The following is an 11725-nucleotide window of genomic DNA, read 5'->3' on the forward strand; positions in this document are numbered from 1 at the left end:
GTGTCAATTAAGGTATTTTGAGTTTGAGATGTGTCAAAGTCGGCCCACACGTAACAACCTGATCGTGAATTTGTCTTTGTCTCCCGTTAGTGTCGATCTGCGTGTCTGTGGCTTCTTCAACTCAAAGTCAATTAAGCTCCTGACGTTGAAGGATAGGGTAACAACAAGCGCTTAAAGTTAATTGATCTTATCAGGTATTTTCTCCTGTCGATACAAGGAGAAGCTGCCATCAGACTGTAGCTTCTCGTCACTGAATTCAGTGCTTCATTTGACTCTCTACATTTTGTTATAGGGTAATGTCTCTTGAGAAGAGGTATGCCAGGCCGTGGAATAACACGAGATTATTGGCTCGACTGGAAATAAGTCGGCAACGGGAATAACATGTGGAAAAATGTCAACTGGCCATTGAGTCGGAGATGCCCTACTCGGAATTTCTCGGCTGGTATTCCTTGTCTCCTGATTTGACGCTGTCTTGTCGTCCGGATTATTCCCACACATACCATGCATGAACGGGTCATTGTATCAATTGAGCTTGAGCCAGTTGTCTACGGCTTGTCTAAGCTAGTTATACCTACCTAGATACCTCGTAGGAAACGTTTCCTCCCAGGTAGCAATGGCACACCGACGCTAGCAAGACTTTCTGCGACACGTCCCTTCAAAAGTCACCCTTGCCAAGATGAGTCCTCGGATGGAATATGAGCTAATCCTTAACAGGACTAGCTTTTGACGCGTAGCCAGCGAGACGCGACGCGTTCGCAATAGTAGTCACGATCGGAATACGGATATGAAGTCTTGGTAGCTGAAACTACGGATACTTGGATGAGATGAGCCCTAATCTCGTAACATTCCACCAAAACAGTCCGACGTGCTAAACTTAAAAGCGACGTTTCACTAGAGTTTTGGCCGAGTTTCTTACAGGCGCTGCATCTCCTACGCAAGCGAGATGTAGTCTGGAGACATTTTCCACGATATTCTTTATGGTATCGAGGGATGTAGCAGATAGCAAGTGTCAATAACCGCAATTGATGTCTGGCCTTTGATGCGAAGACACTATTATAAGGAGAGATATGATCTACCATACCTCCCTGGAGCAAATATCTTGATGACTACCTATCCCTCAGTACCAGAAACATTAGCCACCGTATATATAAGAGATGAAATCATTAGATCAGCTTATGATACTTAGATTCCACACTTTAGGTAATTTATTTTTATAACCTAAGACTTAAAGAGGTTGACTTTTCTGTTACCCACTCATCATCGGTCTGGTCTCAGAGGCTCTTGATCTCGGCCGTTGTGAGTGAGAACGGCAAAGAATGAATGTCTCGTCAGAAACATTGGGGCGATTGATTATGAAAAGAATTTATATTAATGGGCCGTAGGTAGGGAAAGAGAACATCGGCTGTGCCGCCCTTTAGGTATCCCAAGGCGTACTTGGCAAAACACTTAACAGATGAGTTTTCTTTTTATGATTTCGATGTCTAAGTCAAGAGACAACAGTGTACCGCTCATCTTTGATTGGAGCGCCATGTCTCAATCACAAAGCACGCTTTTAGATAAAAATATTAGCCCAAGCGAATGCGGGATGAGTGCTCGGCGATAGATTGTACATGGCGCTGGTAGGTTACATAATATGTGGCATTACCAGTAAGAAAAGTTGCATAAGGTTGAATGTGCTTTGCTTCAATTGAGGAACATGTGAAGAGAGAACTTCGCGGGATGCTCAGTCTATACCGATCTTCTCCCATATCGCCTGCAATGTAATAACCTCAAAGCCAATTGAAGAACCCTGCTCCCAGATCTCAGCTTACCTAGCCCACTAGAAGTAAGAAACCAGACCCCATTACTCTCCTTATGTCTTGCGAAGCCCCATTCCAAAAATGCTATAGGTTCCAGCTTAACACCCCGGTCAAGCTTGTCATTGTTCTTAGATAGGTCATCAAGGCCGTGGTGATCTCATGGTGCAGTGGCATTGTTACCTTGTCGAATTCGGATAGGCTCTGGCATCGTGTAATTTTCGCAGTTTCGGTGGGCATAACACCGAATATGTGTATGTCCAGATCTAAGGGCCCAAGCTCAAGGTTCAGGATTTTCAGTGTATCAAAATCGTCACTGTCGTTCTTGGCTTTTTAATCAGCTTTTTCGCAGTTCCAGGTCCACTCTTGCCTTTGTTGGGAATATCATCAGAGGTAGATCCATCCCCCTTGTAGAACATGTCATCGAACATGCCGAACTCCCAATCAATGGACTTCTGCTTCTTTGCGTTGCTCTGACAGTCAGTGGCCTTGCGCTTTCGGGCAACCTTTCTAGTGGAAGGTTTTCGCAATTCCGAGTGCCCATTCTCTGAACCCTCTGCTGTCAATTCATTGTTGATATGAGCATCCCCTGAAAGCAAGAAAGGCGCGGTACATGCCATCGTTGGCGGTAAAGTATTCATAGGTGGATTTATTAGGAGTCGTCCAAGCAACAGTGTTTGGTGTACTGTAGATGCGACAAGATGGTGATAACGAGGAGATAAGGTAATGATGTTGGTGATGTGTTGTGTTAATGTAGGAAGGAGAGGATGATGCATGTTGGAGAAGTAGAAATGAAAGATGAAGATGAAGATGGCAGAGGGTAAGCTGTATGTAGACCACCAAGTTAAAGATTTAAGCTCCTTGGTCAGTGATTCACTGCAGTGAATAAAGTAGAGAAACGAGAGATTGCAAGTAATGTGCAGTTGGACTTGTGTGTTCTGACATTCATCTACTCCTATCTAAGCAAAGAACAAAGCCTTTAATTGCGAAAGACCTCAAATGGGCCTACCTAGTAGCATAAGGCACAATTGATTAATTGCGAATGGCAGATATATTATACACTTGCAATCTAGGAATATCTATAGATATCCATTTCACAAAAGAAAAATCAAGATCAATTGCAAAAGGTAGATCTGCTATACACTCTTAATCCAGGTAATTCTATAGACATCCACTTGCACCAAAGAATACCAAGATCAATTGCAAAAGACAAATCTACTATACACTTTCAGTCCAGATTAATTCGCAAATGCCCAGTATCTAATGATTATTGATCTCTTGGGCAATAACACTTATTATCTTTTAATAATATTGTGGTGATATGAATATACTCTGCGCCTAGAGTTTGCAAGTGATTTGGGCAGACAGTCGGAGTTCCCTTCGTAATTGTGATTATGAGTAGCTTATAGTTACTAAAGGGACTACACCTGGTCTTGCTATTATTTTGCGTAGCATCTAAACGTGTTTAAAGAAGTGTAAGCAAGCATCTCCGTAGAACGTATCATGATAATCTCAACCAGGCGTCTCATTATACAGGACCAGGTCTAATAAAGAATATGTCTTATTGAAATGTGAAATTGCTTTTAAGTTTTATTGCCGTTCAAGTGATATCTTGCTACAATTTGGCAAATAATTTAAGTATTGCAGTTTCATTGCGTCTAGATGTTAGCCATACTTTCGCAACTGCCCACGTTGCTATGTCATACATATTGTTTCAGCATTGGGATTCTTCGATGGAATGAGTCTACATTCACACTTTCGCAACTCATTCGAAACAAAAAGCGCCATGATAGGGTGGTCCAAGTAAACCAGTCTGATGGCGTTTAGCATTGTGTTCTTGTTACATTTTCGCAAATGGCCTCCAAAAAAGCACATTGCAGCAGGGCCAACGGAGCAAACCAGTTTCATAAGTGAATCTATTGAGCTTCGTAACATATAAACATAATCGAGGGAATTTTAAGCTCAGAGTGTCTTCTCCTTGACTTGATTTCGCAGGGGGTCCCAATGAGGCGAGCGCAAGTTCATGCTCCGTTTCGCAGAAGTATAAATGAGTTACTCATTCGATCATTAAAGAGATGTTTCGCAGAAGTATATAGCGAGCAAGCACTCAAAGGCAGAAAAGGAATGAATATCATATTGGACCCGGTTTCGCAAAAGGAACTAACTAGAGAGCAACAAAAGGAAGAGATCTCAAGAACTTAAGTTTAATATGATTTGCTAAATATGCCAGAAAGACTTAGTATATTCAATTAAGTTTTGCAAAAGGACCTACCTATAGCGCATTTAAACTAAAATTAAATTAAATTCGAGAGAGTAGATAAAAATATTATTACTATTACTGCTAAATAGATTAAGAGAAAGGAGTAAATAAACTAAAAGAAAGGAATAAATAAACTAGGAGAAAGAAGTAAATAAACTAAGAGAAAGGAATAAATAAACCAGAAGAAAGAATATTATTATTATCACTAAATACATATAATAAATACTGCATATCAGGAGCTAATTAACTGTCGCTAAATGTGCTTCCAATTGCGAAATGAGCATAATGATGTCTACAAATGTGGAATTTGTTTAGCTATCTGATGCTGGTTATGATATCTGATGCCAAATCGGTAGTGTAATTCATCCACAATTTGTCCACTTGCTGTCTCTGTATTGTCTTGAAATAAATGTATTCTACTCTCTAGTTGCGAAAGCTTTTAGTCGGTATGCTCTATATAATCTCAATATAATCTTGGAGTTAAAATGATCTTGGAGTTAAAATGATGGAGTTGGCATGATCTTTGGAGTTGGCATGATCTTTGGAGTTGGCATGATCTTCGGAGTTGGCATGATGAGCAAATTACAATTATCAAATATGAGGGATGGGAAGTTAACTGTTGGTTACTGGAACTTAGAACAAGCTGATAGTAACTCATTCGCAATCTCAAGATTGGAGCAAGAATTGAGCTGATATTGTATCAGTGTTGGGCAATCAGTAAGCTGCGAATACAGCGTATCTAGCCAAGGTGAGATTTTGCAATGTCACAGTCGGCAAGTCAATCTATGATACGGAATGTAGATGCCCCTCAAATGGTGGGGCAGCTCATTTTGGTGGTAAAATCGAAAATCAAGGGGTAGAGTCGATAAATCCGAAAACGCTAACAAATCCAAAGTGCTGAAAAAGCATACCATAAAATCCAGATTTCGGTTCAGAACAACACCATTAAAATTGAACTTGGTCAAATTCGTATCACCTGTCTTACGATATCGTTAAATTGCATTAGGATAGGCCAATTGATACTGCATACTTGGAGTATATTGGCGTCTGTATCGATGCATCTGGCCTCAAATATTCTCAAACCTATCTGGCATCTTGGTCTATCCATAGCGCCGGTCCAGATTAATACCTGTGTCGTTTAAAACTCTCTGTCGGCATGCATCTTCTCAACGCCAATGCAATAGGCATTGCCGCCCAAACTAAGCCTTGATATTGCATAGAACTAAACACTATGCCATCAAGGCACATAGTCAACGAATGTTGTGTTAGTATCAAACATATGAACATAGTAGTGCAAGAATAGTATTACTATGAAGTTGAGGTCGTTACATCATGTCCATGCCTTCTTTATGAGGACTTATCATATGTTCCTCCCAAAATACCTGACGTGCTTGCGAACGAAGTACCGTTGTACTTGCCTTGCTCATCTCGGCCAAGAAGGAAGCTCTCTGGGGGTCCTAGGTAAGACTGTCGCACACCACCAAGGTCGACCACAATCTTTTGAATCAAGATGTTGGGCAACAAGGCCCAGATACGAAGAGTATAGGCTCCCTCTTTGGGAACCTCGAATGAAGACGTGGTATAGTTACCATATAGGCCCCAAACAGCGTTTCCAACAGCGTAACCCCATCCATCGGGCATATTAGTACCCACGTTGGGACCAATTGGTCGCACAAGAGTTGTATCAGGCTGCTCCTCACCGGATGGGTACAGAACAATGGCATACTCGAGCGGGTTTCGGTCTCCAAGGTAGTTGGCACCGGGAGACATGAAAATGGTCACGTTCGCCGCGGAAGTGTTGGTGTACAGGTACATATCGTACTCCAAAGCGGGTCCCTCGCCAACATCTAGCTTCTCAGTGTCAAGAGGATACAAGCCAACACCTGCAAGAGTTCGGCCATAGTTCTTGATAGTGCGATACTCGAGCGATGAGCTGTTTGAGTCTCCCTCACGGATCTTTTGGTAGTGTGATGCTTCGATTGAAACATGTCCATCTGATTCAACGAAACCCTCTTCGAAGCTTTCAGGTAGTTCTCGGTTGATGACTGTCGCGACAATCTTGGGATCACGGCCGCTGTATCTCTCGAATCCCTGGCAGTCACTGGTGACGTTGATGAACACCTCTGTTGTATTGGGTGCCTTGGGAGCCTTGTCCCAGTCGACTGTGACATACACACGGCTATCCGAGCCATTGTTACCACCGACTGTACCGTTGTAGTGAGACAGTTTAACATAGTCTTCCCATGGTGCTGCGAACCAGTTACAAGACTTGGGGCCTCGGTGAAAGACATCGATGTATCGAGATTGAGCTCCGAAGGGCTCAAGAGGAGGAAGTTCGAGGACATTGGAGGACAAAGAGTGCCATTTACTGTCACCCATGATGGTGGCATTTGAACCTTCAACGCCAAGACCATATTGACCACCGAGAGATGGGAAGACGTCCTGAACGAATCGGAGATCTGGGAGGCTGTTTCTCATGGGCTGTTGCCAGTACCCATCATAGCCCAAGTGAGTTTGATCCATGATGTGTGCCCACTTGCCATCAAGAACCTCGTTCCATCTCTGTGTCAGGTTGGAATCCTTGTACATCAGATCCAGAGACTTCCAGATGACATCGTTGGCCGAGTTTCGCTTCTGTCCAGCGTAAAGCTGATTCCTGGCGCCGTAAATTTGGATCTTGTTCACAATCTCTCCACCAAGAACTGGGTGGAGGAGCATCTCGAAAAAGGCAGGCTGGAACTCGGAGTCGATCTTGTCATAGACAGCCTGGGTGTCTTCTCTCAGAGTAGCCCATTGCTCCAGAATAGCTTCAGCCTCATTGTAGTTAATGACTGAGTAGACCCAGGGCTCCAGCAACTCGAACTTGCGACGAGCAGCATACATGCCGTAACGTGTCATGATGCTTGTGATGGCTTCAACATGCTCACTACCAAACTCTCGCTCAACCCATGCTTCAACCCACTTAGTAGTACTAGTCTCCCATCGCTCAGTGTCGTAGGCGAGGTCCATAAAATGACTGATGGGAATTTCCTTGGGCTTGAGATCACCAACGTTGACGATCCAAATGCGGCGGGCGTTCCTGTGATAGGCCAGAGTCATTTGCTCAGTTGTCTTCTCGAGTTGAATAGTGTTGATCCATTTGTAGTTTCTTGGGTCACCGACATAGTCGAAATGGTAGTAGACACCGGCACCACCTGAACGGTCAGTCTCGTTGGCAAGAGGCAATCGGCGGATGTTTCCCCAGTTATCATCTGCCCATAGCAGAGTGATATCATCTGGAACCTCCAGGCCGCGCTCCTGGTAGGACTGAACCTCCTTGTACAGACACCATAATGAGGGAACATCGGTCAAGTTGTCAACCTTGAGACCTTTCTTGAGAATCTCGCGTTGGTTGTCGACAAGAGTCTCAAGCATGTCAACAATGCCGTCGATTCCAATGTTGCCTTCAATAGCAGTGTCACCAGTTCCTCTCATGGCCATGGTCCACATACTGTTTCGAGCATAGGGCTTGGCTCTCTCAACACCATAGCGGAAGTACTCATCAATGGTCTCGTTGTTGGTGTGGTACTGCCAATCACCTTCGTAGAAATTTTTGAATTCGTTCTGTGCTCGCATCATAGGCTCTGTGTGAGATCCACCGAGTACAATTTCGTAGGCATCAAGTAGTGGCTGGTTGAATGGGTCATCGATGTAGACCATGCTACCCCAGACGGTTGGCCAGAGGTAGTTGGCACGTAGACGAAGAAGTAGCTCTGAAACAAGAGCGTAGAATTCATGGTTGTAGGGAGCAGCATTGTTCCAAGTTGGCTTCCATCGAGAGCTGACTGAGTTAGCGCATGCTTCACAAAAAATGACACTGAACTTACCCGACCCAGCTGGATAGACCTGGCTGCTCGTCGTTGAGAAAGATACCTCGGTACTTGACTGAAGGTGACTTTTGAACCTTGGGCTTGGATGTAACATAAATCTCGTCCCGCTTACGCACAGGGACGTCGGCCCACCAGTACCATGGACTGACACCAATCTGTTCGCTGACATCATAGATACCGTAAATGGTTCCTCGAGGGTCGCTGCCTGCAATGACGAGTGCCTGGGCTGTTCCGTTGAGGGGATCCTTGACAAGTTGACTAACAAAAGACTCCCATTTGCCTTCAATTTTGCTGACATCGATCAGGCCATCGTCAATGAGAGAGTCAATAAGCTTTGAATGACCGATTGTACCGACAATGATGACCGTGTTGGCTTCATCAGGGTCTGAGTATGCGGGGCCAGAAAAGCTCTCCTCTTTGAGAGTGCGATACTGCAAGTTGTTAACTCTGAGCATTTATGAAATAGAGATACTTACAAAGGTGTTGTTCTTTACATCCACAGGCTCAAAGGTATACTTGGCCGCAGAAGCATCCTTCTTGCCGTTGCTGAGCGTGAAGTTTGTTCCAGTGACACGTCCAAAATCGACGGCAAGGTCTCCGGCGGCACGAATCACTCCCCAGTATTCGTCCTCGGAGACACGGATTTGGCCTTTACCGGCATCGCCGCCAACAATCTGGAAGGCGTCGTCCGAGCTGTTGAAAGAAACAATAGCCTGTTGGCCTAGACCTGATACCAATGGCACCAGACCCAGCAACGTTAGCGACACTCGTGAGAGCTTCATCGCTTAAGAAGAAAGTTGGTCCTAGGTAAGGTACTTCAAGCCATTGACTATCGTCACAGAAAGCGTCGATCAGCCATTCTTCTCTTATATACAACTGCCGGATAAATAGAACAAGTATCTTTCGAGGAAATTAGTTTAGGCATTATGGAATCGTTTATTAAGTGGAACTCGTTCTACAATAAGTTGGGGTATGATCATCACAGAGTTGCATCCGCCCCACTGAGCCGGGTTCCTTATTAGCCACGAGACCGGTTGTTTTCAACCTTGAGTGATTAATCCGGGGCATTGACCAACCGGATGCTGTGTCAGTATTTACCCACGATGATCAGGCCAGGCGGTAGATGACGGTCAACCTTCAGTTGACTCGTCCCGATCATGACTCCAGATGAGTCCCCGCTCCTGGGCAAAGGGACTTGATTCGTGGAAATGCAATAACGTGCTATGATGATGCTGCGGCCGAGGGAAAAGTCGTTTGCTTGACACTTGCTATTGTATCAATTGTGCCAGGTATAGTGTTGGCCTGAGCCTCTCCACTCAATCGTCTTTACTTGGCAAAGAGGGGAGTTAATAAGCACTGGTCATAGAATTATCATTTAAGCGTTTCCTCTATAACCCCGCAGTAGCAGTTAAATTTTACAGAACTGGTGTTTTTCAATGAAGCTTGTATTGTCTCCAGTAAGGAAGCTGGGGTTGAAGCAACAACTAAATTACCAGGTGTTTGTCTGCAACAACTATCCCACCAAATTATCTGTTTGTTTACATGTGTGGGCAAGTCTGTACAAAATCATTCCATTCCACACAGATGGTTGCATGAATCAGGAGACAGGTTCATAAGTAAGAGAGAACGGATGGTAAGATGAACTTTGTGAAGTGTATTAAATAATCTTTATCCCTGAAGAATCCACCACTGAAGAAAGAACAAGTATCTAGTCCGGCAAAAGTGGCCCAAAGACTAGACAGCAGAATAATGTACATGAATGCTAATGCTGGACAATAGTCCAAGAACAGGAACCGAACCGATCAATGCTAAGAACAGTTATGCTCCACAATGCAATGCTATGGTACCATGAAAATCCAATGAAGAAGGAAGATTTTACAGGACGAAAGCGAAACCAGCAATGGCAGCAGCCAAGCCGGCGAAGGACTTGGCAGCACCAGCGGTAACGACTGGAACCTCAGGCTTTCCAGTCTCGGGGTGCTCGGGTGTGACAGGAGCCTCAGGGTGCTCAGGCTTCATGGGAGGAGCAGGGTGCTCGGGAGTGGCAGGAGGAGCGGGGTGCTCGGGCTTGGGAGCAACGGGGTGCTCAGGCTGGACAGGCTTGCTAGGCTTGGGGGCCTCAGGCTTCATGGGAGTCTCGGGCTTCATGGGGTGCTCAGGCTTGACGGGGTGCTCAGGCTTGGGCTCAGGGACAACAACAACAGGAGGCTTGCCAGGGACCATAGGCTTAGGAGGGCTGACGGGCTTGGGAGGGCTGACAGGAGGGTGGACAGGCTCGCATTCTCCGTGAGAGCACTTCTCGTAGCTGTAGCAGTCGTCCTTGCACTGGTCGAAGTAGTAGCGATCCTCCTCAACGTCACAGACAAACTTGCGAGCATAATCAACAGAGTAGTCGACCTTGCAGCTAGATCCGTGACAGGTGATCTTCTGGTTGCACTCCTCGTTCTTGTAGTCAGAGTAGTAGCAGCTACCGTTCTTGCAAATCTTGAGCTTGTTCCAGGTATCGTCATAACATTCGCGAGGCGCACAAAGGTCATCCTCACAAACCACCTGCCACTTGGTGCAAGTAGGGCAGTGGACTTGAGGAGCACAGTAGTTGCCATAGCAGATGATGATAACACTGGTAGGGACAACAGGCAGAACAGTTGTAACGGTCTTGGTGGCAACCTCACCACTCTCGGTGAAGGTAACGGTGGCAGTGGTAGTGGAAGCAGGCAGAGTCTCGGTGATGAAGTCGGTGTTGATAACGGTATCGGTCTCGCCGGGGTTGACACCGATGGCGACGTAGATGGAGAGGAGAATGTTGATGTCAACGCTCTGGCGGCGCATGACTCGAGAGCTGGATGTGCGACCACCACAGTTGACTGAGTCGTCACCTGGGCAGATGATGTCACACTCACTGGTGCCGACAGAGTTGGCAGTGTCTAGGTCAAGATCGCTGCCACAGTAGCATCGATCATCGAAAAGACCGAGGAAGTTGGAGCCAGCACATTCTTCGGCACACTTGTCGGCATCGTTGTCTTCGCCAGTGTAAGCGAGGGTGAAGCTGGGGAAACCATTGCCAGAGAAGCAGCCAAGGAAGTTGAAGCCATCTGGGTTTCCGATGCCTCCAGCAGCAGTGCTGGTGGAAGCAGCGGTAGTCTCAGTGCCAGTGGTCTCGGTACCGATAGTAACGGTTCCAGTAGCAGTCTCAGTCTCGAAAGCTGCGGTGGTAGTGTTGGCAAAGCGAGTGGTGGTGAATTGGGCTGCGGCCACATTGCCCATGGCTAGGGCGAGGATTTCAGTGTAGCGCATCTTGAAAGTCGAAGTCTTGAGAGCGAGTGATTGGATTAACGATTGTATAAAGCTCCGAAGAGAGTAGAGGAGCGAGTGAATGGAGAGTGAGAGAGTTGTTTGATGATGAGAAAGATTGGATTTGGGAGGAATCAACTCCTCCTTTTATGCGATTCAATCGTTCACCTTTTGCCATATAATCCAAATTTGCCCCTATCGCTCATTTGGGACAATTCCTCATATTTCACAGCATTAGACATTTTGCTACAATTCGTACTAGTCAAAGGCAGCGAGACTACGACAATTGAGACATGAAGTTCCAGCCAGGCAATCCAAAGAATGTAGCTACTGACTCTACCTGTCTCACCCCACAGATAACAAGGGATGGCCCCTGAGCTTACCCGAATTTTTGAGCATCTGAGAAATTGAAGTGCCATTCATCTTCTATTGTGAGATTAACCCGAATTCCAGGAATCGCGATAATAGAAAGATTCCTGCTTTGTTCTGCGGCTATCGGCATTCTGGAG

At 45.6% G+C, this 11725-nt stretch overlaps 3 protein-coding genes across 3 annotated transcripts, besides 1 other annotated feature; all 3 read right to left on the reverse strand.

The window, feature by feature from the left end:
• Positions 1 to 2092: 2092 nt before the first annotated feature.
• FPSE_06593 (uncharacterized protein) lies at positions 2093 to 2416 on the reverse strand (the record flags this gene model as incomplete). The annotated part of the gene is made up of 1 exon (XM_009259711.1): positions 2093 to 2416. The coding sequence occupies one exon, from the start codon at positions 2414 to 2416 to the stop codon at positions 2093 to 2095; it is 324 nt and encodes a 107-aa protein (XP_009257986.1).
• Positions 2417 to 4138: 1722 nt separating this feature from the next.
• Positions 4139 to 4234: a repeat region.
• Positions 4235 to 5403: 1169 nt separating this feature from the next.
• FPSE_06592 (uncharacterized protein) lies at positions 5404 to 8707 on the reverse strand (the record flags this gene model as incomplete). Its single annotated transcript, XM_009259710.1, has 3 exons — positions 5404 to 7876; positions 7923 to 8356; positions 8402 to 8707. 3 exons carry the CDS (start codon positions 8705 to 8707, stop codon positions 5404 to 5406), a joined length of 3213 nt encoding a protein of 1070 aa, XP_009257985.1.
• A 1093-nt stretch (positions 8708 to 9800) lies between these two features.
• FPSE_06591 (uncharacterized protein) lies at positions 9801 to 11219 on the reverse strand (the record flags this gene model as incomplete). Its single annotated transcript, XM_009259709.1, has 1 exon — positions 9801 to 11219. The coding sequence occupies one exon, from the start codon at positions 11217 to 11219 to the stop codon at positions 9801 to 9803; it is 1419 nt and encodes a 472-aa protein (XP_009257984.1).
• Positions 11220 to 11725: the final 506 nt, after the last annotated feature.

The sequence above is a fragment of the Fusarium pseudograminearum genome, chromosome 2, assembly GCF_000303195.2.
Source record: "Fusarium pseudograminearum CS3096 chromosome 2, whole genome shotgun sequence".
In the NCBI taxonomy this organism is placed as follows: domain Eukaryota; kingdom Fungi; phylum Ascomycota; class Sordariomycetes; order Hypocreales; family Nectriaceae; genus Fusarium; species Fusarium pseudograminearum.